The sequence below is a fragment of the Amia ocellicauda genome, chromosome 3 (assembly GCF_036373705.1).
Source record: "Amia ocellicauda isolate fAmiCal2 chromosome 3, fAmiCal2.hap1, whole genome shotgun sequence".
NCBI classification, from domain to species: Eukaryota; Metazoa; Chordata; class Actinopteri; order Amiiformes; family Amiidae; genus Amia; species Amia ocellicauda.
The window spans coordinates 42539786-42566644 of NC_089852.1; the positions used below are offsets into that span (position 1 = coordinate 42539786).

The 26859-nt window shown below is 36.8% G+C and overlaps 1 protein-coding gene across 3 annotated transcripts; it reads left to right on the plus strand.

Annotated features, from left to right (window-relative positions):
* Nucleotides 1-785: 785 nt before the first annotated feature.
* Nucleotides 786-25377, plus strand: acer3 (alkaline ceramidase 3). 3 transcript variants are annotated; one of them, XM_066699574.1, is made up of 11 exons: nt 786-913; nt 4283-4393; nt 6464-6516; nt 9748-9800; nt 11910-11991; nt 12371-12406; nt 20522-20580; nt 20682-20783; nt 20995-21099; nt 21405-21450; nt 21654-25377. In XM_066699574.1, exons 1-11 carry the CDS (start codon nt 811-813, stop codon nt 21705-21707), a joined length of 804 nt encoding a protein of 267 aa, XP_066555671.1. In that variant the 5' UTR covers nt 786-810; the 3' UTR covers nt 21708-25377. The 3 variants fall into 3 exon arrangements, with proteins under 3 accessions (XP_066555671.1, XP_066555673.1, XP_066555672.1); XM_066699576.1 differs by lacking the exon at nt 786-913 and adding an exon at nt 924-1002; XM_066699575.1 differs by lacking the exon at nt 786-913 and adding an exon at nt 1322-1419.
* The last annotated feature ends 1482 nt before the right edge of the window (nt 25378-26859 follow it).

Below are 26859 nucleotides of genomic sequence, written 5' to 3' on the forward strand. Positions count from 1 at the left end.
CCCACTGCTTTTCATTCTAGGGAAGTGCTGATGTCACGCCGTGCTTAGGCTATGTCAGTAATCCCATTTTTTACATTTTGTTTCCAACTGGAAAACAAAGAGGCTATAGCTGTCAGGCCAATCGCAACTGATAGGGGGAAAAAAAAAAAAAAGCTTCCAGCTCAGTCATTTTTGCAATCGAAAACACCACTACATGTTCAACAGATGCATTACTTTCCAACACTTTGAATGAATAAGCAATGTATACATTAGCACGTAGGAAACAACTTTACAAAAACGGGAGAATCACCAGATGTTACCAGTTATTTGGAGTTTGGCCCAGTTAATGGTGCACCAGTTATGGAGCTTTCTTTGTTAGTTAGTACTGTAAATAAATCACAAATATATATTTTACACAATGCATCACAATGCAGTGATTTGCAATGACCCAAGCTGCACTAACTAACTAACTAAATATGTTTTGTTGTTGATTTTTGTTTGTTTTATACTACTAGACTATACTTTTGCTAAAGCCTAGTAGTATTTTAAACTTTTGCATGTAATAAATGTATATATTCCCCATGGAATGTAATTGTGTTTCAAGGTGATTGCAAAGCAATCACCTTGAAACACAATTACATTCCCGGGGAATATATACATTTATTAAATCCAAAGTAATACAGTACATAATAATAATAATAATAATAATAATAATAATAATAATAATAATAATAATAATAATAATAATAAAAGACACGCTGCTGGCGCAGGCCGGCGGGGCGGGCAGCCGTTGCTATGGTGACGCGCTCGCAGTGCCCGGCTGTGTTCATCATGGCTCCCGCGGCAGACAGGCCCGGCTACTGGGGCCGCCCGACCTCCACCCTGGACTGGTGTGAGGACAACTACGCCGTGTCCTTCCACATCGCGGAGTTCTGTGAGTACACCCGGCCGGGGGACGTGGGCTCGAAAAAAGCCGGCAAATCGGCGCACGAAAAAGGGGAAACTACGCGCACGGATGCACCGGTACGGAGGCCTGCTGGGGAAGCCGCGGCGCCCTGTGCGTGTCTGTGCGGGGTCAGAGAGACCGGAGAGCCGCAGCTCAGAGGCTTTAACGGCGAGGTTGCTTGCCGACGAAGGGAACATATGTTTGGGCATATTCTGCTGCAGAGAGTGATATGAATGAGGCGTTTTGCTATCCGTGTTATAATCTACTGGCATTGTTATATATATATGTATGTATGTATGTATGTATGTGTGCGTGCGGTTTTGCAGCCGTCACTACCGTAAAATGCTGTTATTTACGCCGTTGCACAGTCTTATCATTTGTTTTCTGATCCCTAACCGGGATTTGAAATAGGCGACGTGGTTGGAAATGGAGGAGAAGTGCTGCAGGGCATGTCATGGCAGGGGTCTGGTTTCAAACTTCAAACAAGGCTACAGGTACCTGACACAGGCGCCTCTGTGCTATAGTGATCTGCTAGAAATCAGTAGCTGTTTCTTTTTAGTGTGCGGTTATTTTTTAGTTTTACAGTAACGTGTCCTTGCGAAATTACGTGAATTGTTTTGCGAAGTGCTTCCCATTTTGCACTGCTTTTTTGCTCACTTGATGTGTGTTAGTGTCTTTCTGTGTCATTCACACACGCAGACGGCACCCTGCCCTTCAGTTACGTATTGTGCCGTTACTTAAAGATTGTGTAGGCGACTCGGACACTGAAAGCTCTGGGTTGAAACAGGAGCAACCTGCTCTTCCAGGTTGTGCAAAGCATATTGAATTGCAACTGTATGCCCAGCAACACGCCGCACTCGCATGTTTTAAGAAAGGAAATCATTAAAAATAATTAGTTTTTCTATTGTTACATGAGAAATGTTGGTACACTTAGTGCGTGATTGAGTGGATAATTAAGTTATTGATGCATTAGTATGTTGTAAATTTAAACATGCAAGCTGTTTTACACATGCCACTTTTACACTTTATATGTATTTTAAAAATGGTGCTGGGGATTGGATAATTGCAGGCAACAGACTTTGCATTCTGTCTCTAGCTCCAAAGGTACAGAGTTGAAATCACTGCAATTAGGTTGTGGGAGCTTTCTTGCATTTTAAAGTTATTCACAATCAGTTGAAAGCCAAGTGTTTGCTTGATGGGCTTGGCTTAAACCCCTTGATACTCTCTTTAAACTAATCAAGCACTTATATCATGGCTCCCTGCTGTGTGTTTGGGTAGGACTAATAAACGGGAAGCTAAGAAAAAGTGAAAAAAAAAAAAAAAAAAAGCAGGAAGGTGCAATGAACTATGCCTTTTCTACAATAAGCAATCTGCTTCAGTACTCACAATAGACAAATACATTTTGTGCTTGTGAACTTTGGTGGTGTTTTTTTTGTTTGCCAAGTTGTCTGGATTCCAGCTTCGGTGCAAAACAGGCAGGAGCAGAGTGACCTTCTGTTTCATACCTGTTCAATACCCCCGCATGACCAGTAAATAACATGTAAGGGTGAATGAAGGCTTCAAATGAAAAGTTAAAGTTAACCTGACCTTCCCCAACCTAACATTCTGGTTAAGAAGACCAAGGAATAAACGGGCCCACCATTTAGGCCTGAGTTTGGCTTGAGAACCAGACCTACGTTCTACTCTATTTTAATCTACAATTAAAGTAACCGCAGTCTTGTTTTGTAGAATTTACAAGAATATTGTTACTTTATCCAATTACAATAAAGTTGCAGAAATTTAAATTCATATATTTACATATGTGTCTTCAAAATGAGTTTGTGGCTTCTGGTACACGAGAAAAATCTATGTAAGAAGAAATGTGCCCAGAAATGGTACATTAATTTAATGCATAATCATCTTATGTACTGAACCTGGGGGACCTGGCCTCCTTCTGATATATTGGCTGAATATACAGCATGTGACAGTACAGCACAATGTTTGGGCACAGAGTTAATCTGGAAATTATTAAATTTGATTAGATATGGATTTTTGTATAGATCATTAATGTGAATATGTTAAAATAATTGATTTCGATCATTGGTCTCTGATCAGGGTGTAGTCGAGTTCTGAGATTTGATTTTCCATAGCAGATTCTTATACTTTGTCCTTATGCAGCAGAAAAGTCCTTCCATGGAGTGGATCTTATTTGTTTGTCAAATTATGAAAGAAAACACTGTAAAGGCATAGTCTAATTAAGCTAGAAGTTGGTCATGTATATGAATGACACCAAAACATGCTTAAAATTCCAGTTAAGGATGCACATCACGCTTCAGCTATAATTATAATCACAGTGTAATTATGTATTATGGGGACACCCCTCCATAATTGTAATTATATGGATTACACGTGTCAGCTAATGTTAACCTCAAAACTTACAGCATTCATTCAAATTAGATATCTCTCATTACTGTTTCCTTGGCCCATCTTAGTGCACGGTGTACATTTGGACTGGCTAGTGTAGTGGGAGGAAGAATATGCGGTGGCTTTGTCTTCGGTACAAAACAGTCTTTGTCCTTGATGGTGACAGAGCTCAATTTTCTAAACATCAGCAGCATTGCAATGGTGGCTGTCATGCACAGGGTTTGATGACTGTCAGAAAAGAGCATTGTTCTGCAGTGGAATGCGTACTAGCGGTTTGTCTTGTAGGATTGGCGGGACCCTGGAATATGACATTCATCTTCTAAGTATCTCCTTTTATTTTCTGCCCCCAAATGATCGATTTCTACAGCAATTCGCACAAAGCACTGCCCTTTTCTGGGACCTGCTTTAGTTGCTTAAAACAGTTTTTGAATTATTTCGCTTTTTAAGGTGGGGATAGACTGATTATTCAGGACTGAGAAATTGCTGTCCACTCCCTTATGCTTATGCATATGTGTTAGTTACTATTGTGTAGTAAGATGTGTCGCTCATCTCAACCATGTATACAACTTACACCATTCTGCATCTCCGCCAAAGACCATAGTTTCAGAAATATTGTTCAAATTCTAAACTGCATTCTAAAACTTTGTCCTTAAGATACTATTTTTGGAGCATATGAACGTTCTTTACTGCAAGTCTGAGATAAGACTTGTTCTGACTTAATTGATCAAATTAGTTATCTGTCTCCATGTAATTGATTAATTCTAAACCTTTAAAGTTTCATTATACCTCAGTGACACAGTGTACACAGTACACCGCATTATAAATGATGGATTTCATACCTAAAGCATGACTGCAGCAGCTCTAAATGCTAGCAGTCTCCATGCTAATTCTGTGAATGGAAATGTTGCCGTGTTACAAGCCTGAACTAATGCACTCTGCTCTCTTGCTCCACAGGGAATACTGTGAGTAACCTGATCATGATCCTACCTCCGATCTATGGTGCCATACAGACGATAAAGGACGGACTTGAAATCCGTTATGTTTTTGCATATTTGGGACTCACAGGTATGCATTTAAAATGACTGTTTACACATCAGCATCAAATTGTTCATTACATCACTGTGTTTTCAATTTCAGAACATACTGCAGCTCAACATTTAAATAATATCACAGTTCCGAATAACAATACTGAATATTATGTAGAGTTAGGTGTTATGTTATGCTAGTTAATAGTTATACAGATATGGAGTGAAGATTTAGATGGTTTAGAAAAAAAATCAACGAATATTGACTGCATGAATATTATGGAGGTCTTAGGTTATTTAATTGTTATACCCGTATTAAATGAAAATTTAGATGATTTTAAAAAGATTCACAATTAATGCAAATTAAAATTTAAAAATGAGAACATTTTGGAAGGCTCGTTTCTAATTAGGGATACAGATGAATGTGGAAAGAGTCATATGATAACATTTACATTTAAGTTTTTAGGTTCCCTTTTACCTGGTTTTTAAGTCCACCTTAAAATCTGCTTCATATAGTTGTGCAGACTTATGTTAAAGCAGTGAAATCAGTATCGAGTATTGCCAGATTAGGGTCAACTCCTGTAAGTATACATGGGAACATGCCTTTGTAGTGTTCTTTCTGGAGTATCGGAGGTGTGGAAAACTCGACTGGTGTGGTGAAGTAATTTGGCCGTTTTTGGTCCTGCACAAAAGGTTAAAAAGATACACACTCGGAGTAATATGCTAGAAAGACATTTTTGATTCAACAAAAGATAAGCATGGCTAGATGGATTCACGATATATATGGGGGTTACACTGACCTTTTCAAAGTAACACGTGGGGTAAAGTAATTTGATATGTAGGTTTTGTTTGTGGTCCATGAAAGCAGTGTTGGCTTAATCTAAAGCCATTAAATACAAAAAAAACATTTATCTGCACACACCAAACACCTTAAAACAATAATTAAGAGCTACAAGCCATATTGTTTGTGCACTTGTTGGCTATTTTAGTTTTGTTTGTGAAGCTGGTGGCTTAAACTGGATGTTAATGGTTGGGCTAGTTAATTGTCAAAAATATAGTGCAGCTGAGTACCTGAAGGACAATGCGCAGTGGCCATTGAGTTGCTCGTGTTCCCAAGGCAATGATTTTGAATGATTTTAATTATTAGCATATTGGCTTCCTGTCAGCCCCAAATCACATCTTTGCAAGGTAACAGGTAACTTAATGCTCCCACTGAAGGTGTAGGATGTACTGTTTGCAAACCATTAAAAGTAATAGACTTTTAAGGAAGCCGCAGCCACCTGTACTTTTAGACCGCTGTTGAGGTCATGTCATATAAATCATGAAAGAACATGAGAATACATGCAAAAAAGTCATTGTGACCTGTTGGCATTATCTGGCTCCTAAAACACTATTGATCTCAAATATTTAACAAAGACCGCATGTTTTGTAAACCCAGTTCTCTGCTTGTTAAAAGATTTCCTCTTTCCATCATCATCACTTTTTCAGGTCTGTAAATTTCCCCTGCTGTTTTGTTCTGATTTTTGAAGAACTGACACAAGGATTAACCCTCAACCCCAACAAAAACTAATCTTTTTGAACTAGTCTTTCTTATCTTATGTAATATTTTTTTCTAAACCTTTTGAAGTCCGTGCTTTGTACAAACTGCCAAAAGTGCTGTACTGTCAGACAAGCTTGCGTTAGTTAATACAAAATGGAAGTGCAATCATGCAAGCATTTTGCAATAAGCTAGACTTTAATTTGCGCAGTTGGTGGGATAGGGGGAAATGGAGTGTATGCTCAGGTGGAGTGACATTGCTTTCTATTTTTCATATTTGCACATTACAATAACATTGTTTCTTATCATATGAAATAATTGGTTTTATGTACAGTCACATCTTAATATATTAATATACAGACCAAGCTATATGTTGAAAGAATACAATTGAAATTATATTGTTTCTTCATGTATTTATTTTTTTACCACATATGTACGGTGGTGTAGTTTTCCATTATCATGTTAGTGAATTAATATATTATAGATTGTTTTTTTTCTTCACACTCTTCAAGAAAGTATTCTTGATTGTGTGCTTGTGCTTGGTGTTGAGTGACTTTTGTGTTCTGCTTTCAGCGGTTGGTATTGGCTCTTGGTGCTTCCACATGACACTGCAATACAAGATGCAGGTAAGATGCTCTTCTTAGCTTACAGCTCTGAGCAAAAACTTGAACAATTGATACTTTAGGTATAACAGTTAAACCTGGGATGAGATACAATATGCCATTGTGTAATTTACAATGAGCTAAAACGTGATTTAACTTGCATTATACCTTTATACCTTTATAACTCATTATATCTTTATTTTTCATACATGCATTGAAAAAAAAGTTTTAAGAAAAGTGATCACAATTTGTGGAGGATGTTGCTGAGAAACACTCAAATTAGCTCTGTGGGGTTGTGGCTAGAGTTAAGGATAGGTTTTACGTAAGTGAAACTTAAAAGCTGAAGTGCAGGAGTAATGCAGCAAAGAGACCTTGTGATCTTTCAAAGCTGCCTTTTCACAGACACGGAGGGAAGCTGCTGAATTAATTAAGCAAAATAGTTAATACCTTTATCTCTGCTGTATACCTGCTAATCCGTCTTGTTTATTTGGGGTTAGTATGTATGTGCACAGTTGTTTGTAACTTTTGGGTGGGCTACGTTTGTAATTGTAGCTTTTATGATTGTAACTGCAGTATTATTTAACTAAACAGTATCACCGGTAAAGTAATTATAATAAACGATTGATGCAGCTATATTGGTAATTGTAGCTGTCTGCCTGCTAGTGGCTTATCTGACCCAAGTGCAGAACAAAAACTTAACCGAAGGAAGTGTGACGTCCTTGACGCGTCATTTTCACAAGGGGCAAATGTGTTGCTTCTAAAGTAATTTCTAAAATCTCACCTAATAAATCACTTTGCATCCATCATCTTCTCTCTCCTCTTTAGAGACTCACGCTGTAAAAGTAAAAAAATTGGCAACAGCCTACTTTTCTGCCACTGCCTGTTAAATCCTCACTGTGGATTAACCAAGCATTTGGCGATCATGTGACACCCCCATTTTGTTATCCCAGATGTCATGACTCATTGGGTCATATTGATAAAAACTCTATCTAGCCTTTCTTTATAGAATTTATTCATGAGTTGGAGGTACCCTAAATGGTATTGGAAAAAATACAAAATACACTAAATATTTCAATGAATTTGATTCTTCCACAGGATTTCAGATGTGGAATAGTTCTGCTCATCTGTCTTCCTCTCAGCTCAATTTGTTTTGACTGCTGCATGTGACTCTCGTTTTAAGCACCTAGTTCACAGCACTGCACAGTCGCACAAAGTATAGGCTGCATGTTTCTTTTCCCCCCCCCCCTTTCTTTCTAGTAGCTTCACGTGCTTCTTTAAGTTGATATGACAAGTACTGTCTTGTGCACTTCCTGGGGGCATTGGCGTCTTGCAGGGGAATACTGATGCTATCGGAAATCAAGGGCCAACGCAAAGCTTTAAAAGCTTTTTTTTTTTCCCCCCATCTTCTTTAAATACAGTACATGTTATTTAGCAATAAGGGTGTGTGTTTCCGGCCTATCCTTATTGTTGTCATTTTGATCTTATCCAGTTTCGCCAGAGGTAACCACGCGCATAGCAAATCATTTTTAAGTATTTATACCAAAAGCACTGAGTGGCTCTAACCATTATATCCCTGTGATATATTTTACTGGATTCTGGGGTCTTGTGGATGGAAATATTGGACATTCAAATAACTTTTCTTTTATTAAATAAAGTACTTATTAAGCAATAAGGGTGTGAGTGTCTGGCCTATCCTTAATGTTGTCACGATTATCTTATCTATGGTTTCTCCAGAGGTAGCGCACGCATAGAATATCTGGGGTAAAAATGTTGGTGAATGGTATACTGCCACCATTTCATTCAAGCATAGTATTTGTGAACATTTGTTTTGTATATCTGGAGTTTATAACCTCTTTGAACATTGCAGAAAAATAATTATATTAGTGTGCTACATTACCAGTCCTGACACAATTGCTGTTTCAAAGTATTTTTTTAACTTTTGTTTTGTTTCTGTTCAATGTAGATGTATTTTTCTTTTGCCTAATTAAGCCTTAATGTGGGCCAATCATATTGGCTGTACCCAGTTAATGAGAGGAAAGGATGCTGTCCATTGGTTTAGGGAACCTATGGACACCTCCAATCCTGGATAGTTGCAGGATTTCTTGGATTCTATTGCACCTTCTTATTTTATTACCTCATCTAATCAGTTTAAACTATTTGTAGGCCTAAACAGTTAATTATTTAAAGCTACCTACCTTTAAAAACATGTGGAAGTGAACCCTTTCTGAGCCAGGGTTAAGTATTGTCTACTTGTTATGCGTAGTTTTTTTTTGTCTATTACAGTAATCTAGAAATAGTTCTCAGTCAAATCCAATTGCTGTAAGTAATAAACTTCCCACAGGAGAAGAGAGCCCACTAAAGCAAACATTATTATTATTATTATTATTTTTTTGTAGTAATCAAAGCTGTCTTGCTTTGGAGTCGTATACTCTTGAAGATCAATCGATGGGATTCTGTGTGTAATGCAGCAACAGAACCATTTCAAGAACAATCTAATGTTACATGCTGTCTTTTCTACATCTCACCAATCTAAATATTTAATGAAATACTACATCTTGAAAATATATATTTTTTCTTTTGCCCTAATACTTTTCTTTCTGATTTTTCATAATTTGTAGCACGTGGTATTGTATTCACTCAAGCCACAACTACATATTATATCAAACTGCAATTATGCTATCTGTACTAGCACATTATGGTCTTCTGCTTTTTATTTTGATTTAAATATGTGTAATTGCTACTAGAATGCTCAATAACTTTGCAAACAGGTTCACAGTACACCCAGTGTCATCTTTTAACTTGATGATTCTAAACAAAAAGCACAGACATTAAAAAATGAAAATGTAAACATGTTGTTATTTGTACATTGTTTTTGACAGGAAAATTAGATTTATGATTGGTCGGTTATTAATGTCTGACTGTCTTATCAGTTGGCCTTCACGTGATTAAATCTGACCTAAAGGACTGTTGTCAACTAAGAAATCACAAAAGAATTAGTCCTGGGTGGCTCCCCCCTCCATGCTCCCTCTTTCTTTGATCTCACATTTCTGACATTTTCAATGGTAACAGTCTGCTACAAATAAATTGTCTGATCACAGAGAACTGAATAAAGTCATTTTTTATTTTCCCCAGGACTGTTGATGTAAATTCTCAATTGTTGACAAACTCTTGGCTAAATTCAACTTTAAAATCATAAATAGCTACTAAATTGAATGCATTTTGCCTTTTTTTCATCACATTTCTCCTTCTGTTTAGTTACTGGATGAATTGCCAATGATCTACAGCTGCTGTGTCTTTGTCTACTGCCTGTAAGTGTTCTCTGTCCTTATAGTGATGTGATTCCCGTTCAGATTGATCTGCAGGTCTCTCTCAGTTTCACATTTCTGTTGTGATTTCTGATTCCACATGCAGTTGTACTGAACCCCAGGAACTCAATGTGCTGAGTTTTTGATAATATTATAGGACAATGTAGGAATAGGTCTGATCAGATCTAAATGAGATCTGACGTGACCCTACGGATTTCAAATTATCATTTTGAAACTTGAAGGCTTGTTTAACAGGCAGTTCTTCATTGCATGTAATGCAGAGACCTATCATTAAGTGGTTTGTTTTTAATTTTGCACTTAGTGGGTGGGTTAAATGTATTGTTTGGACCATGCCAATATGCATCTCATACATCTTGTATACATTTGTGTTCTTCTTCCCTTCAAGTTTGAATCTGTATACCTGGATTATGCCTTAGTTTAACTGTGGCAAACTTTTAAGATTTCACACTTTCAGTCCATGGTACTGTTCCGAGCAGATGTTTGTACAGAACATGATGTACCAGGCAGATGTTTTAGGTTTCATCATTTGGCTAGCTCCCATTGATGCTACAGTTTGAAGACATTGTTGGAAATACAAGCCTCAAAGCATTAAAGCTCATCTATCATTTTTATGCCTTTTTTTCATTTATAGTTCACTGTATAGATGCACGCTAATCTTTGCAGAGTTGACAGCCACATCTGGACCTGAGATGTTAGCCTGTCGTAGTTACATGCTTGCTCAAATCAAGACCGTCATAAATGAGTTATTCCAAAGGATCCACTTGGAACAGAAGTTCCATTTGTCCTAATGTGCAAACACTTTTATCAAAATGATCTCACCAGGAAATACATTGAAATATATTGGCTTATATGTATTTTTTAAATTAGTTTTGGCTTTCCAAAATGTTTGCCAGCTTTGGCTGAAAATGACTTAAAATTATTTAATATTCCTGACCAATTTAAACAGTTATGTACCTGAAGGTATCTGATCTACAGGAAAACTATACTTGTGTTTTTGCTTTTGTATGTGAAATACTTCCTTTAGAGCAGTACTGATTGCAGAAAAGTTGGGACAATAGCAGTCAGTTACCCGTTTGTGATGTCTAGAGCCATCTTGCCAAAAATATAAAATGTGTGGTTGTGTCTCTTCCTGGTTTCAGAAGTAAATTAAAATGCAACAAATGGTTTGACTGTGTTCTGGTATGTGGACTGAGTTGTCTTGTTTTGTTTAATTAGGTTTATTGTGTGCAGGATTTAAACCCCCTTCAGGGAGGATGAATGTATCTGGTTTACTTTATGATTTAAGCATTGGTTGTAGTCAGACCTACATATGACAACAGTTAAGCTTTGAAACATAAAAGATGCATTGTTCTCCCTTGCCATAATTCCATTCATATGAAAGACACATTTACAGTAAATATTTCATGCCACTGTTTCTTTTATGTGTATATATGTGTACATTTTTGTCAAGAGTCAGATTCATAATCGTAAGGATTTATGTGCTTAATGGTATGACGTGTTACACAGTCACAGAGTACATAGCACATAGAATGCTTATTACGTAAGTAAACCCTGGGGTCACAGAAAGACGTTTATTTATTTATTTATTTATTTTCCTTCTGCAGTTGCCATGACTTTTCCTCATTCTGTTAATGTTAAACATGTCTTAATAGACAGGATACCTTACTGCTTGATATCTACATTCTTTAACCTGTTTCTGAGCATCTCGGACATTCTATATTGATCAAACTAAGCAAAAGCAAAGAACAGATCAATATATTTATAATATTACTGGCCAGTATATTGTTTAATTTTCAAAACCTGCAATGTCGGGAAGAGCATAGTCCTAAGACTGCGTTATGTCCTTGTTTTTGGTTTAAACTAGTAAAAGTAACAATTTTGGTGTGGCTTTTTTGGTAAATACATAAACCAAAGATAAAAGCAATAGCTTGCATAGTTAATAGTTAACTTGATTGCATAAGGTTATATTGCACTTTATAACTCATTTACACCCTTTTACTTTTTTATTTTTTAACCTTTTTATAATTTCACTGATCACTGCAATGTGTGGCCTATTCTATGTTTGAAATGTTTAATATTGTACCATTTCAGATATGAATGTTTCAAGCCGAAGAACTCAATAAATTATTTCCCCATTGTGGTCTTGCTGCTCTTCAGTGTCTCCGTAACAGTGGTAAGTTTGCTACGCATTAAAGTCCATATGCTTTGCTTATCTCAACTGTTTTGGGGTGGAGGAACAGAAACTAAAGTGTATACCAGAGTTGTCTTTGTGTCTGCGGTGTTTTGATAGCAGTGGAGCAATTTATCACTTTGAAATCCTGGACGGATCAAACACATTTTATACACATTTAAGATACTTATAGTCTATGAGTGTTTTCTGACACAAAATTCACCGATTACTAACATAGAAATATACACACAAACTGAAATCAAGGTTCTGACTTTAAATTCTTTCTATGCTCTGTGGTTATGTCTTGAAGTGTTAAAACAAGTATATTTTATTAATTAAACAGACTGTAACATAAATAAAAGAATATTTTGTGTATTGGCAGGTATATTTACAATGGAAGGAGCCAATATTCCACCAGGTTAGTAAAGTATTACTGTGTGTGTGTGTGTGTGTGTGTGTGTGTGTGTGGTTTTATATCCAAAACTCCAACTGTAACATTAATAATATGAGATTAGCTTCAGTTCTCTAGAGATAAAGCAGTGGATTATACTTTGATATGCCAGTGCTGTTATTGATGGATGGATGGAGGGAAGTGAAATGTTCTGAGGAATGCCTGTCCCTGATTGGTTGTGTGTATGGGTGGAAGAAAGGATGCACTCCACAAATGACATCACAGGAAGGCAGTGACTCAGTAGTGTGATTCAAATTCATTATTGATTACACCTACACAGTTCTGTTTAGGATACAGGGATTGCTTTTATTTTATTTATTAACAGATGTCCTTATCCAGGGCTACTTACGAAATATAAGACCATTACAAAATTGAAAGGATTACTTGCAATTTGTCCCTAAAATGATTCTTGCATTTCTCAAAAATAAATAGCACTTTTTCCTGGTTCTATACTGTTATTGAGTGACCTCTTCTGGGCCTCAATTTATAGTTTCCTTCAGTCTATGTATATGTTGAGAAAATTGTATTTTTATTTTTTTATTTTTTTTTAAACAAACAGAAATGGTAATCAGTTGAAACCAAAAGAGTAATAATACAAGTCCAGTACAGAAAATGACAGTGCAGGACATTAAATGGCTATGTGTCAATGTCCATTCTAGTGTGTGTGTGTGTGTGGGTTGGTTTATGTGGTTTACGAGGCTTTAAGGTTACAAACTGGTTATTATGCAAAAACGGTGGTTTATGAGGACATTGCCAATGTCCCCATAATTCAAAACGCTTAAAAAAACATATTAAATGATGTTTTTTTGAAAATGTAAAAATGCAGAAAGTTTTTTATGGGGGTTAGGAGATAGAATCTATAGTTTGTACAGTATAAAAGTAATTATGTCTATGGAGAGTCCTCATAATGATAGCGGCACCAGTGTGTGTGTGTGTGTGTGTGTGTGTGAGTGATCATCAGCCTATATCGGTGCTCTGCTGGATGAAGGCCTCTTCAAGTAGTTTCCACTTGCTTTGATCTACAGCTTGCCTTTTCCATGCAATATGTATTTGATCGCTATATATTGCAAGCTTTGACTAATGCAATAATAACAGCAGTAACAGTTAGATGCAAGAAACCACAACAATAATAACACTGAATATTTTTTTGGATGGACGCCCTCTTCTCTTTAGAACTGCTTATTTGTATTTCTTTGCTCGCGAAAGCCACCTTCTGTTGCATGTTTTTGATTATCCATTGATGTTGTTATTGGCAGTTTTGCTATGTTCCCCTGGTACTAGGCTAACAGATTAATATACAACTACCCCCCCGCCCCCCCACCCATAAATTCTCTCTATAAAGCTTAAGTGTTGTCAAATAAAATCTGTTGTGATGGTTGTTTGTTTACTTTTTTTTAATTATACAGATGTTTCAGAAATTACTTGAACAAGAAGCGATTTTTCTACATAATAGCACATGCTAATGTATACATTCACAAGTAGGGAAAATACCAGATCAGCTGGTCTCTGTTAAGAATTAAAAAAAAAAAAAAAAAAGTAAAAAGTTCTGTATATTTCTAAAAGTTTGTTTTGGCAAGATCAGTGACTACGCAAGGGGGCTAGAGACTGCCACATTGAAACTACGTAACAAAGCTTTTATGTTGTTGTGAAACTCCCCACCAAATGTGGTCTTCATTGTGTTGCAATTGAAAATGCGTAGATCTGGCCTAATCCTTTATTGGCATTGTATTCCACTCAATAGGTGTAGGAAATTAGGACTGAGGTTTAACCCACTTAGAAGCGAACCTGCTTGTAAAACTTGTACAAGTGTGATGGAGTATAGTAGTGTGTGGCTCTGCATGTTGTCATTGTCTGACCCTGTGGCTTGTCTTCAGAGGATGATGCCCCAATCCCTCCCCACAGTCCCCGCAGCAAGCTTGTATATAGTACCTGTTGTGCCAGAGCATCCTAATGCATTGCTTACATTATCTACATTTGAAATTGCCAAGGACCTGTAAGAAGTAACATTCATAGTAATATAATGTGTATTTCATATATGATTTGCTCTGACTATTATAAATTATTTTATTTTTGTGAATCTCAGTGAACAAACCTTGAACGATGCCGTTAGTATTAAATATTAATTATGTTCGTTGTACCAAAAGCCCGTAAATGACTTTACTTGCTTTTGTTTTAAATTGCTTGCAGTCTAATAGAAGCATGCATCCCGAATAAACTTGTTTGTACGCTCTGTTGTTTATTGTGAAGCTCTTATTCCTCATCTTTCCTGAGGGCAGGAGGGGAGCTCTGACACTCACCCTCCCCACACTAATCTTCTCCAGCTGTGAAACCAACCCTGGCTTTGACTAACAGCTGTGGTCTATTCACGGGAATGTGATTGGAAAGGCTAACAGCCCATTTTGTAGCAACAGGCAAGACTGGATGTACAATCCCTAGGAAAAGTTTAATATCCCCTGGGACTGCATGCCCTTTCTAACTTCTCCAACAGCATCTGCTTTCTATCAGCAGCTCTGGTTACAAGGTCCCTGATTCAAGTTACCAACTAAAGGAAACCCTGGTCTTTGCTCAGGTTAACAGCTCAGATACCGTTCATCCTATGGAACACTTAACAGTAGCGCAAGGATGTGGTAATTTAGGTAGTTCTTATGCTTGTTTTCTGACCTTTGTCTGTGAGTAATCCCGACCTCATTTGGTTATCACTGGCTCTGCTGTACCTCACTCTATCCTTGCCCTAGCTTTCTGTCTGTATGTCAGCGGTGGTCTCGGAGTTCCTTTCAAGAGGTCCACCGGGAAGTTTACATACCGTGATTACAGGAATAGAGCAGCAGCAGAGTTGATGGATCCAATTGTAGACCTGAAATTTAAGAACTTCACAGAAGTGAAAAGAGTATGTATGAACCGGAGGTATCGATTTGAATGGCACACTGTCCTAATGTATCACTTTAGAGTAAAGTGGATGTCTAAAATGCATATTCATTGTGGGTTAGCTTAGATGTCTCTTCCCATGTACAAAAAAAATGGCCGCAGTGGCGTTTGTTGTAACCAGGAGATCGGCTGTGCTTCCAGAACCAGAGTTCCCAAGTCGGGATCACCCGGCCAGCTGTGTGGCAGATTTCAGATAAATCAGGAATGCAGCTGACAAGGAAATGAGAAGGCAGGGAAAGGGCTCTTAATTGCACACACATGCTTGTGTTTGAGGACACAGGCTGAGGTGTTGAGGGACTGCTTGACAAGAGCTGGAGGCCAATAGTGTAAGATGTCGGTGTATACCCTTTAAAGGAAAACGAAAGGGCCCTAGGGATTGAAGCTGTTTATTTTGGTTTATGGTTAATTTTGGGATATTATTATTAATAATAATAATAATATTTCATGAGAATCAGTCTTACTGTGCAGAATGCAGCTGGAAAGGTGTTTGTTGAAGACACAGGCTTTGAAAATGTTCACGTTCTCAGATCACTTCTTTTATCAAACAAGAACGCTTTCGCTTTTACAACACACTGACTAATGTATCGGCTTGGATAAGCAGCAGTTTTACAGCACCACAGTTTATAAAGGTCGCCTCTTTTTATTGATTTATTTTAATTGAAATGTATTCTGCCTGTCGGTCTATGCATCTATACATTTTAATGAGAATGCTAAGTTAGAAAAATGTGTGAGTGTATTCCAAGAATTGGATTCCAAGAAGTGTATGCTGTGAAGAAATTGATTATGGTAAAATATACAGCATACAGTGATGGAATGAGTTATAGCATTTTCTTAGTGTAATTTACAGGTGGTTTTAATGAATGAATTGAAAAAGGGCACAAGCATACAGCAGCTTCATTGTAGATGGGTTTATGAGGGAGGGAGCTCCATTAACGTCCATACACTCTCATTTATTCTTGTTTTCGACATCACCTGCTGTGCTTTATCTGTAGCCTGGTGTGAATCTCTCTTTCTGTAATAGTGTGAAACATTTCCATTTAGTTACAGAGGATGGCATGCCACCGAGTGCCAATGTCGGCTTGGTTCCTTGCTCTCAGACCCTGTAGGATGTGTAACGGGGCTGTAATGTGAGAGGGAACCTCCACAGCTGTCACTCTTGTTTAGATGCACCATTTAAGAATGATTATTTCATATTACTTTTTAACGTGTTTGTCATGTTTTGTAATGTAAGGTGAGCTTTGCCGCAGAACTGCCTTGTGAAATACATTATAAGCAACTGCTGCTTCTTGTCTGTAAGTGTAGAAATGGCTCTTAACCTTCTGTGGAAGTAGCTGCAGTTCGGCAGGCATTTCCGTTGGACATGCCGTTTCCTCCTCATGTAGTGTTACTATATTTAAGCCACTTCTTTTAATGTCCACTGTCTATTTTAAATGTAATTATGGTTCTGGCTTTCCGTTGTCTGCTTGGAAAATGTCTTTATCTTAAAATACGTCTTCAATGGCTTCTTTGTTTCTTAACTCGATAGATGCTCTCTTTCTAAAAGTGGGACATCTTTGACTTCTGAGATGCAGAGACTGTGCACGGCTGCTGAGGCGCGGTTCATTTGCTAGATATCTCTCTGCCATGAAGAATTGGCCACATTCTGTGAAAGGGCTTTTTAAAGGTCTTAATTGTCAATTACGAAGTCAGTGGCCTCTGTAATATTCAGACTCGTGTGTCCAAGATGTTTGTGATTAACTGGCACTGTTTGAGATAAAGCCGGCATAGTTAAAAAGGCATGTAAGATGCATTATGTAGTTTAAAAAGTGTCTGCTACAAAAAGAGCATTCATTTGTTTAGTAATTTGGAGTTATTTAAATAAATAATGTGGACATTTTGGTTCCTCTTGAAGTGGCTGGATGTTGTTCACATAGTATAGCAAGAAAAATGTCTCAAGAAAGGACAGTCAATGAATGAAATGGAGACTCAGATTGAAACCAAACTTTGACCAAGCTGACAATTGCTAATTACAAACCTGGTACTTTCATTTACTTTCGGTTGGCCCAGGGCTGCATATGGAAACCCGCCATTGCGCACTGGGCTTGTAATTTGTGCTTGGTGGGTGGGTGAAAGCTTGGACTTGATCCCAGTGAAAGAGAGTGCTTCCTTCAATCCATTATTTTCACAATAAGATATGCAAGTGTATATTGTTAGTTTTAATTGGTGGAAAAAACTCCATGTGCCTTTTATTCTAAATTTGAATTGGGTGTGAACTTAGCATCACCTAGTGGATAAAAGTGTTATGCGCGTATTTATTCAGTTTCTGCACTTTTTAATGACAGAAATGACATAAAGCACATTGTACTTTTTAGAATCAGTTTTGAGTTTTGGCTGTTACTAATTCAGATTCTCAGGACTTCAGTTTTTCACTGGGCTGACAGTTTCGCTTTTTAAATTGTATTTATTTTATGTTCTCTGCATAACATGCTCAAGTATGGATAATATCCATGGGTATAAATACTGAATTTCCTTCCAGTGCAGGGGAAGTTTGACAGTGTATTTATTTTCCAACAATAGGTGTCATTCTTCAAAAACAAACTTAGCATTAAACAATCGAGCACCGGCCAACCATCCTGCCTTACTTTGTGAATTTGTGAAACTTAACCATTAAATTCAATTGAAAGCCTCACCTTTTAAATTCTGTAAGGAAAACAAACAGATACCATGAAGACACCATGATTTGAATGGCTCTTTAAAAGAAGAGAGCTGTAGAATAATGATCGATGGTGGTTTAATTTGTGTCATAAATCATTAGGTCACCTAGAGACACAAAAATAGCATTACCAAGATCTTACATGTCACTGGTAATCATTCATTAAGACAAATGCATTGATCAGGACATCATCAAGCAAATTGTTCCTTGTCTCAGCATTTTCAGATTGGTTTGTTCAGAGTATTAATTAAAACAGGCATACTAATTCTGATATGATTTAAATTGTACATTTCAGTCTTAGTTTTAAGAATGAGTGTTGTAATGAACTTTTGGCCACCCTCTGTGATTTTTATTTTTTATTTGTATGTTTACAAAAGGAAAAAAAAAAAAAAATAGCATGTTGAAAGCATTGTAGTGTGTCATGCAGGCCTCTGTCCCCTTGGGATCTAATTTAAATGCACAGTGTTGAATGGTGGTAAGTGGAGCTCTCGCTGAGATCACGGCTCATGGCTAATCTGTTCTCATAGGCTCAGACTGCCGAGAGTCGGCTGAAGAGTCATGTTCCCTTGCATTCACAACAGCTGCGCTCCCCAATATAACCAATGTTGCTACAGCTGGCACTACTTCAAATTATAGTACTGATATGCTTGTAATACTTTTGATTTGACTTTGGATTTAAGTAAATAATGTTGTTCTATATGTGAGTTCTGAGCTTGCTAATCAAGTATCTTTTACTTTTTCCAAAGTATTAAGAGTCAGTGTAGTTTTAAAATGTTTTTTATAAGTCAATCCATAAATAGCCGAACATGAGCAAAACATTGTGAACAGTACCTGCATTTCTTAGACTAGTAAAAATATTGAGTGTAATATTTAATCAATGGTATTATAAGGTCGATATGAGAGCTAATGAGCGTCACATTGACTATTCTAGCTTTTTAAATTGTACCCTTGATTGATTTCTTGGCAATACGATGCCGGGAATCAATACGAAAATACCAATCTTCTGTAATAGCCTATTTCACCCCTACTATAATTCCTAATCGTGTGTGTGTCAAGCCAATGTGTGTGTATTGTGCACCTCAACACTGATTGAAGATCGCAATTATGGCATATTCCTCAGTGTTTTTTCCTCAATTTTTTTTCTATATGTCTGTAATTTGTCTGCAGTCAATGTAAATGCAAAATTAATGAGCGTGGCCTTTTTGTGTAACGTTTTCTGATGGTTCCCAAATACTTTAATTTCCCCATGGCCTTTGATTTGACTTTGCTTGCAGTTCTAGGTTGGTAGTGGTTTTATGTCTATAGTGGAGGGGAAATGTGTTCAAATTTAATTCAGACTTACTTGTATGACTTTTATAAAAGATTACAATTCTTTATATTGAGTATAACAGCAGACTCCTTATTAAGGCTAAGAAAGTTGAGTCTGAACTGTTAAATCGAGGGTCAGCTTTGATTGCTTTATTAGCTTCTGGCAAAGTCTGCTGTATATTAATCACCTGGAAACAGATTGAACTTCTCTTCTCAAGAAAAGAGAAAAAACTGCCCTTGATTCTTAGCCAGGTTGTACACACTGGATAATTCAGTATATTCATTACTATGCTTTTGGATTCTATATGCTGTGAAGTTGTGATAGTACTACTAAATGCTATTTTGAAGCCTTGGAAGGTTATTCTGTATGTCACAAAGAAGTGACTTGACTCTCATATTTTATCCATATCATCCATATACAATATTTTGTTGAGATGCATGACTTCGGTCTGATGCACATGCTAATGACTCAGGATGACAACAAGAACACAGATTTATTGGGGAAGTGGACATGCGTAAACATCAGAGTGAAAAGTTAACCAATAATACAAAAATTAGCAACAATGTGCGCATAACCACCCCTCCCCCCTCAATGTTAATGCTGTGTGTGTAATTCATTTGATAGAAAATCACACTGGATGCATTTTAAACTTAATTGAAAATGTTCTTTTTAAAGCTCATTTCTGCTACATTAAATAAATGTTTCATTTGAATGAAGTGAATTTCTCATGCATAAGAATTTAATTTGACCCCCCACTGTTCTGAAAAGGAATAGAAGAGAAAATCTCTCCAAGACATCAAGAAAGTGTTTAGTTGCAATTGGGATTAAGAGGAGTGATTGGGACAGCAAAAATGTGTTTTTATATCGCTTCATGGAGCGCTAGAACAGCACGTCAGCCAGACATGTTTTACTAGCCTGTTATTGTTAAAGTACAAGAAACGGTCTTTGTCACCTTTGTATTTAAGAGTTAGAGTTTTTTAAGTTGATCGTATTTCTCCTTCCATTTAGTTGCGAGTCTACATTTAAGTTGGCATTAAGTAATTTCTGATTATTTCCCTTGACTTTATTTATTCACCAATACAGGTAATAACAGTGAAGGGGTGAAATAAATTGGATTTAAAATGTGAAAATTACCTACACGTTTTTTCCTTTCCAGGTCATGTATGGAACTCTGGTAGCTTGTTTAGTTCTGCGATCAGTATTCATTGTCACGTGGTAAGTGCTATTGTAATGTATTGCGATCATTGTTATGTAGCTTTCCTATAATAAAAAGAGGTTTTAAAGAATTTCTGAAATAAAAATTTTCCTATTTTCAGGGTGTACCCTTGGCTGAGACCACTTTCCTACACATCTCTAACTGTGTTTATGATGGGATTTTTGCTTTGGAATATAGACAATATATTCTGTGATACCTTAAGGTAAGAGTTAATTTGAGAAAACATATTGTAGTGGAATCCAGGTTTAGAAATTAGTTTTAATGCCAAGTGTTTGATTGTTTTTTTTTTATTTCACACTGAGTTTTGTAACAAAACTATTCCAAAATAATGGTGTTTCCTTTGTACAGTGAGACCTTTAGTTTAATTTGTCACCACCAAACTGTGCATGTACTGCGTGTCTCTTCTCCCCCAGGGAAGCACGACAGAAGCTGCCCCCTGTTGTTGGCGCCGTTACACAATTTCACGCATGGTGGCACATCCTGACAGGCCTGGGATCCTACCTTCACATTCTTTTCAGGTATTTTTCTTATTCGCCCTCAGTGGATCTCTACTGGAATTACCGAAGCCATGTACTCTTTCTATTTTCACAGCAACAGCGATTACCTGCAACACGCCACACCGTCTAATGAGAATAAGAGGGTGTTGCTACTGATTTCTGGTGGTGTCTGAGATATATTTTTGCTCTGTCATTGATTGGTAATAGAATATCTTAAAAATACATTAAACGAACAGTCCACTGTTTACTGTGCACAATTGATCTATTGTGTGTGAAGTATGTGTTAAGCAAACGGCAGTAACATTTGTTTGAATGCCTTTCCTCAGCCTCCATACAAGAACTACCTACCTCAAACACAGACCAAAAGTAAAGGTAAGGTGTGTGTGTGTGTGTGTGTGTGTGTGTGTGTGTGTGTGTGTGTGTGTGTGTGTGTGTGTGTGTGTACATATTTATTTAGAACAATATTTACATAAAAATGTAGATATTGAAAGTTTGTTTATAGACATGTATACTTCTGTTCATAAAGTCTGAACACAGAGACCCCTTTGCTGTATTGACCCCTGCTGTGTTCACAGTTTATATGTGGCGTCTGGCCGGTGATCCGAGTTGAGCCTCCCAAGAAAAACTGAGGAAGGGAAGAGCCGAGCCGAGCCGAGATGTTCACACGCTGTGCAGCGAGGCCTTCAGGAGGCGGTCCAGCTTGACCAGGGTCACGGCCTGATGGCGGCAGCCCAGGAGTCTCCCCATCTCATAGAAGGGATACTTGAATTTCCATGTATGACATAAAGTTATAGATTTGCCAAGTGTAGTATTTAGTGTAGATAGCAGGGGAATGATATGGCTTTTTCTTTTTTTTACGTTGGATCATATTTCTGATCTTGTGGTGAAATTATTTGGTGGAAATTTAGATATTTGTATTAAACAGTATGTGTATATTATGGCTGCAATTTACAGTATAAGGTAGGAATAGCTGTGTAATTAAGAGCGAATTGTGGCTCTTAAGGGTCCTAAATGAAAAATTATATAAAAATTAGTGACAATATAACGATGATAAGAAACAGTGCTCTCATTTGCTGTTATTACGAATTGGTGCACCAGACTTAGAATTAGTGTTCAGACCTAGATATGTGGAACTCTAATTCTGGAGTAGGGATTAAAAGTGGTTACACAGCTCTTCACGTCCAGTCATTGTAAGCAATGCCATGATATTTTTGATGGACAAAAAGATTATTTTTGTGCTGGCCACAAAACAGCAGGTATGATTTACTGAAGTGGTCTTCACTTCATTTTCAAGGGATGAGCAGTGTTTGCTGGTTGACGTTATCGAACAATGGCCATGTAGGCAAATGCTATATCATCTCAAATTACGGGGGGGCCAAAAGCTAGGCTATATAACTGAAAACTGGAAACCTGTGTTAATCTGCATCGCACAGGTTTTCAGTTTGTGCTCATTTTCATAGTTTTCGTGGCTCAGCCTCAAGCTGTAGGATAACAAAGATCTCCGAATTCACTAACTGATGTTCGGGTGTTGTCTGAAGATAAGACTACATTTAGCAGCCGGACTCATTTCTGTACAATTACGGAACTAGACTGGAATATTTCTACTGAAATCCAGCGATTTTGCTTCTTATCGTCTTTCTTCCTTATGAGTCAAGCAATGGTTCTGAAGCAATTATTCTCTATATATAAATATATAGTTAGTGATATTGATATTAACCGTTAAGATATATTGAGACCTTTTTGTCTATGCAAAGTCACTAGCCAAAAATTATATTTTAAAAGGCAGTACAGAAACTGGAAGACATTTTGTATTTGTATATTTTATTTTAAGTTAATTTAGCATGTTAAATTGTCCACCAGGGACTAGAAACTAGTCAGTAGCCCCGGATGAGTCTTGCTTAACACCTGAATATTGTTGCCTTACTTTCTACCTAGGGGGTTGGGGATTGTATGTAATTTGAAATTTTACAATGCCACTTTAACCTTTAAACTGCATATTTTCAGATGATTTACTACTGTATTCTACATGTCAATTTAATGTATATAATTTAATTTATTCTGCATGCGGTGTTTGTGAAAGCCTGCTACAGAAACCACTCACCTCTGGCTTTTGTCCTGAGAATTGCGCTGCATTTGTGTTCCTAATTTTTTTAAGCTCTAGATGTAATCGACTAGAAGCAAGATTATTTTAAATTATATTTTCAATGAGTACTATATTTAATTTTCTAACAGATAGAGGTATTCTTATTCACTTCTTTACCGACTGATCAGTTTTTTCTTTTTGATTACTTTTTTTGTGACCATAAAATAATTTTCACATACAGCATTCAAAAACAATTTTGAGTATTTTATGTGTGTAAGAAACCCATTTCACTGAGAAGTGGATATGAACCCAGGCTTTTTCAGGGTGTACCCTTGGCAGAGAACACCTGTTGTAAAGGTGTCAAATTTCTCAGAACAGGCCAGGCAAGGGTTTTGTTGTACTTCACTACAGTATAGTTTCATTCACTGTGTTTCAATTGAAGACATGAAGTTTGTCTTTTTCACATTTGTAAAACATTTCATCAGTATTTGGACAAAGGCTATGATCTAAATGTTTTTCCAATTTTAATTAACTCTTATTCTCTTTGTGTTTCTGTAATATGCCGATGACTGTCTATCTTTCTGGCTTGTGAATATAACCATTCAAAGACAACGTCACATGATAGCGCTTCTATACTTTGTTAATGTGTCTGCAATTCATTGAAGATGCTATAAATGTGAATTTCTAAATGAAAAGGAAAACTACTGAAAATTATTATGGAAGTCTACCACTGCACAACTGGAAGATGCATTTAAAAAGTGGTCTATCTGTGGGGCATGGACTCAGACAGAAAATCGGTTTTCATTGGTATATATTCAAATTAAAATATCACTGAAAGATCAGGTGAATGCTTTTGTATCAATCTCTTTGTGTTCTGAGGTTTATAATAACTTAGTATTGTTATTTTTCAAAAGCTGCTAACAGCTTGTGTGTTTGAAATTAAATCTTTGTTCCTTCTCTACATGGTCTGAAATGTAGAGAAGGTGATTTCTTGCTGGTAGTTGTGCTATATATAGGCCATAGAGGTGAAGGATGCCTAGAAAATACTTATTTGAGCTTATGCTTAAAATAACATTGAAAGGATTAGCTACTGGAATGGAGTAAACTGGAAGAGTCACTTATTTCTTAAGTTACAAGGATAACAGAGCAAACAATCACCTGAGGAATGTACAGCCTGTCATCACATTTCAGAATAGCTTCAGGTGTTGTCAAACTGAAAATTTGAATAATCTAGGCAACAATGACGACACTCTCTTTTTCTTTTTGTATCTTTTATTTTTCCACCCCAGCTCTGTATGTATGTGAAGCACAATTTTAAGAACTAATACCAGTCTACTACACCATTGACAGCAATGTACCCTCCTTAACCTGATATTAATTTAGGTTGTACACTGAACAAAACTGCGAAACAGATGCTGTTAGTGAGGAACAAAGATGCATTGCACTCCTGTTAAGTGTGCCTTAGTTTTAAACTGGAAGTGTGATCCATGTTGCCTTGAAGTCCCTTCTGTAACATTTTTATAATGAATGGTACCAACATATGGTTCGGTTAAATGTTACTTGGGTAACGGCATCAATAAATATGCCTGGAAACTTACCAATTCAGTACGTGCTGTTTTATCTGCAGTAGTTAGTAAGGATTGGTAAGTAACTAAGGCCAAGCATTCAGTAACATCCTGTTGAGTAATGTTGAAATAAGAGGAAGCAGAAATCCTGTCATCCCGCTCCTCTCATTAGCTTTGAACCTGAACCTTGGCTGTTGATCCTTCCCAAGCAACTTTTACCTAAACCCATATTAAAAGCATTACAATGGAGTTTTCTGTTCTTTCCCTTTCTCTTTCGTTACAAGTATTTCTAATTAACAAGAACACTAATGTGAAATATACCATGATTTGGTAGCATTGTAATTCAATTTTGTGGACTGATTCTTATTACTTTAAATCTTTCAACCTCCTCACATTGTTTCTAGCCACCAACATAGTATTCTGAAAACACTGGGAGCTCTAGCTTAACATGCTGAAATGAACGGAGACTTCTGTTCATGCTAATGCACTGATCTGTATTGTTCTGTACAGTCATGTACATTTTGTGAAGACATGTTTTGTTAGACTTATCTGCTGTCTATTATGTGACCAAATTTGTATGTACTAACCTTGTATTACATTTGTACTATGTAGATTTAATTTAAGGGGTGTGTGATAAAGGCTTCTATTGTATTTGGATGTTGTTCTTTGTCATGTCATGTTTTGCTTCAGTTCTTTTACACTCATTGTTTTCCATCTTGCATCCCATCCCCAGTTTCTATGTCTTTGCTTTTTTAAATACAAACTTTGTTGTTTTTCTAGCCCCATACATAGAATAGTTTATACTGTACCAATTGGTCTTTAAACAAAAATGGCACTTATGGAGGTGAACTGAAGTTTGGTGCAAAAACTAACAAAAACATGGAGAGTTTGGTCAAATGTACATGCATTATTTTGAGAACACATTCTACTTTTGGTTGTGTTTTTTATTGAATGTTTCTCTGCTTGTCTGTTGCTTTCAAAAATGAATAAATCATTGCTTACACTTTAGAGTAGACCAGATTTGGAAATAACCATGATGAAATGATTAGCTTAAGGAGACAAATCAGAACAATACTGTCCTCTAGTGGTACTAGTTAACTTAAGGTTAAGCATTCACTGGCTGTATGGGAATAGATCGCATTTAGTTTTGTAATAGATAAGGTTAGAAGCCAGACATTCCTTTGAAATTCCTAAACACCTTTATTCTCGAAATGTATATGAAATTGTAACAGCTGCTCTTATAGAGATAATTACCAGTCTGTTCTTGTGATCTATATTCGGTCTGTTTACCCATGGCTTTATAGATGCAGTATTAATAGAAAGGGGCTTTATCATCAAAGGCTACAGAAGCAATGCCATGGCATAGACTGGTCTCTGTGGTGGCTTTTCGCCGAAGTCCCACCGATAGTCTGTGCTACCGGAAAATGACACGCATGCATGAGAGTTATCAGACTGTTACTGACATATTAGGCTTTTAGACTATTTGAGCTGTAAACGAAGAACTTTGTGTATCTTGGTTCTATTTACTTTTTAATTGCAGTTGCTAATCGCAGTACTATATCTTGAAAGAGAAAAGTTACTAAATATCATTGGACAGTGTGAAACGTTGATGGGGAAAATGCATCCACAATGACAGAAAAGAGATGTAGGGTAAGTAAGAGGTATTTAGGGTACATTTCTTCATAGTGGTTCATGTGCACATTTTTTTAAATGTATTTATTTATTGCTGAATCTCAGAGAGTTGCTTGTATTTAATTGATATCTGTATAGGTGAATTTGCTTGATTAAAGAGCAAAATGAGAAACCCCACCAGAGGGCAGTATAAAATCAGGATTTGAGGGGTTTCACTTATGAATTGAATAAAAATGGTTTTCTTTCAATGTTCTTTGAATGCTTTGTGTGGTATGAGATTAGATGATGACAATACAGTAGTAGCAATAGTAGTGTAGCAACACTGAGAATGCCTTGTTAAAAAATGAAAAATAACATGCGTAGAGCAATATAAAATCTATAAATATGTATGTGTGTGTTTTTTTTCCTTCAGGGTCAAAAGCTCTTGACAACATGGCTTGCCTATGTGTTTCTGGATGCCAGTGCCAAGAGTGTCAGGGCTGTGTTGTACCTTGTGGCTTG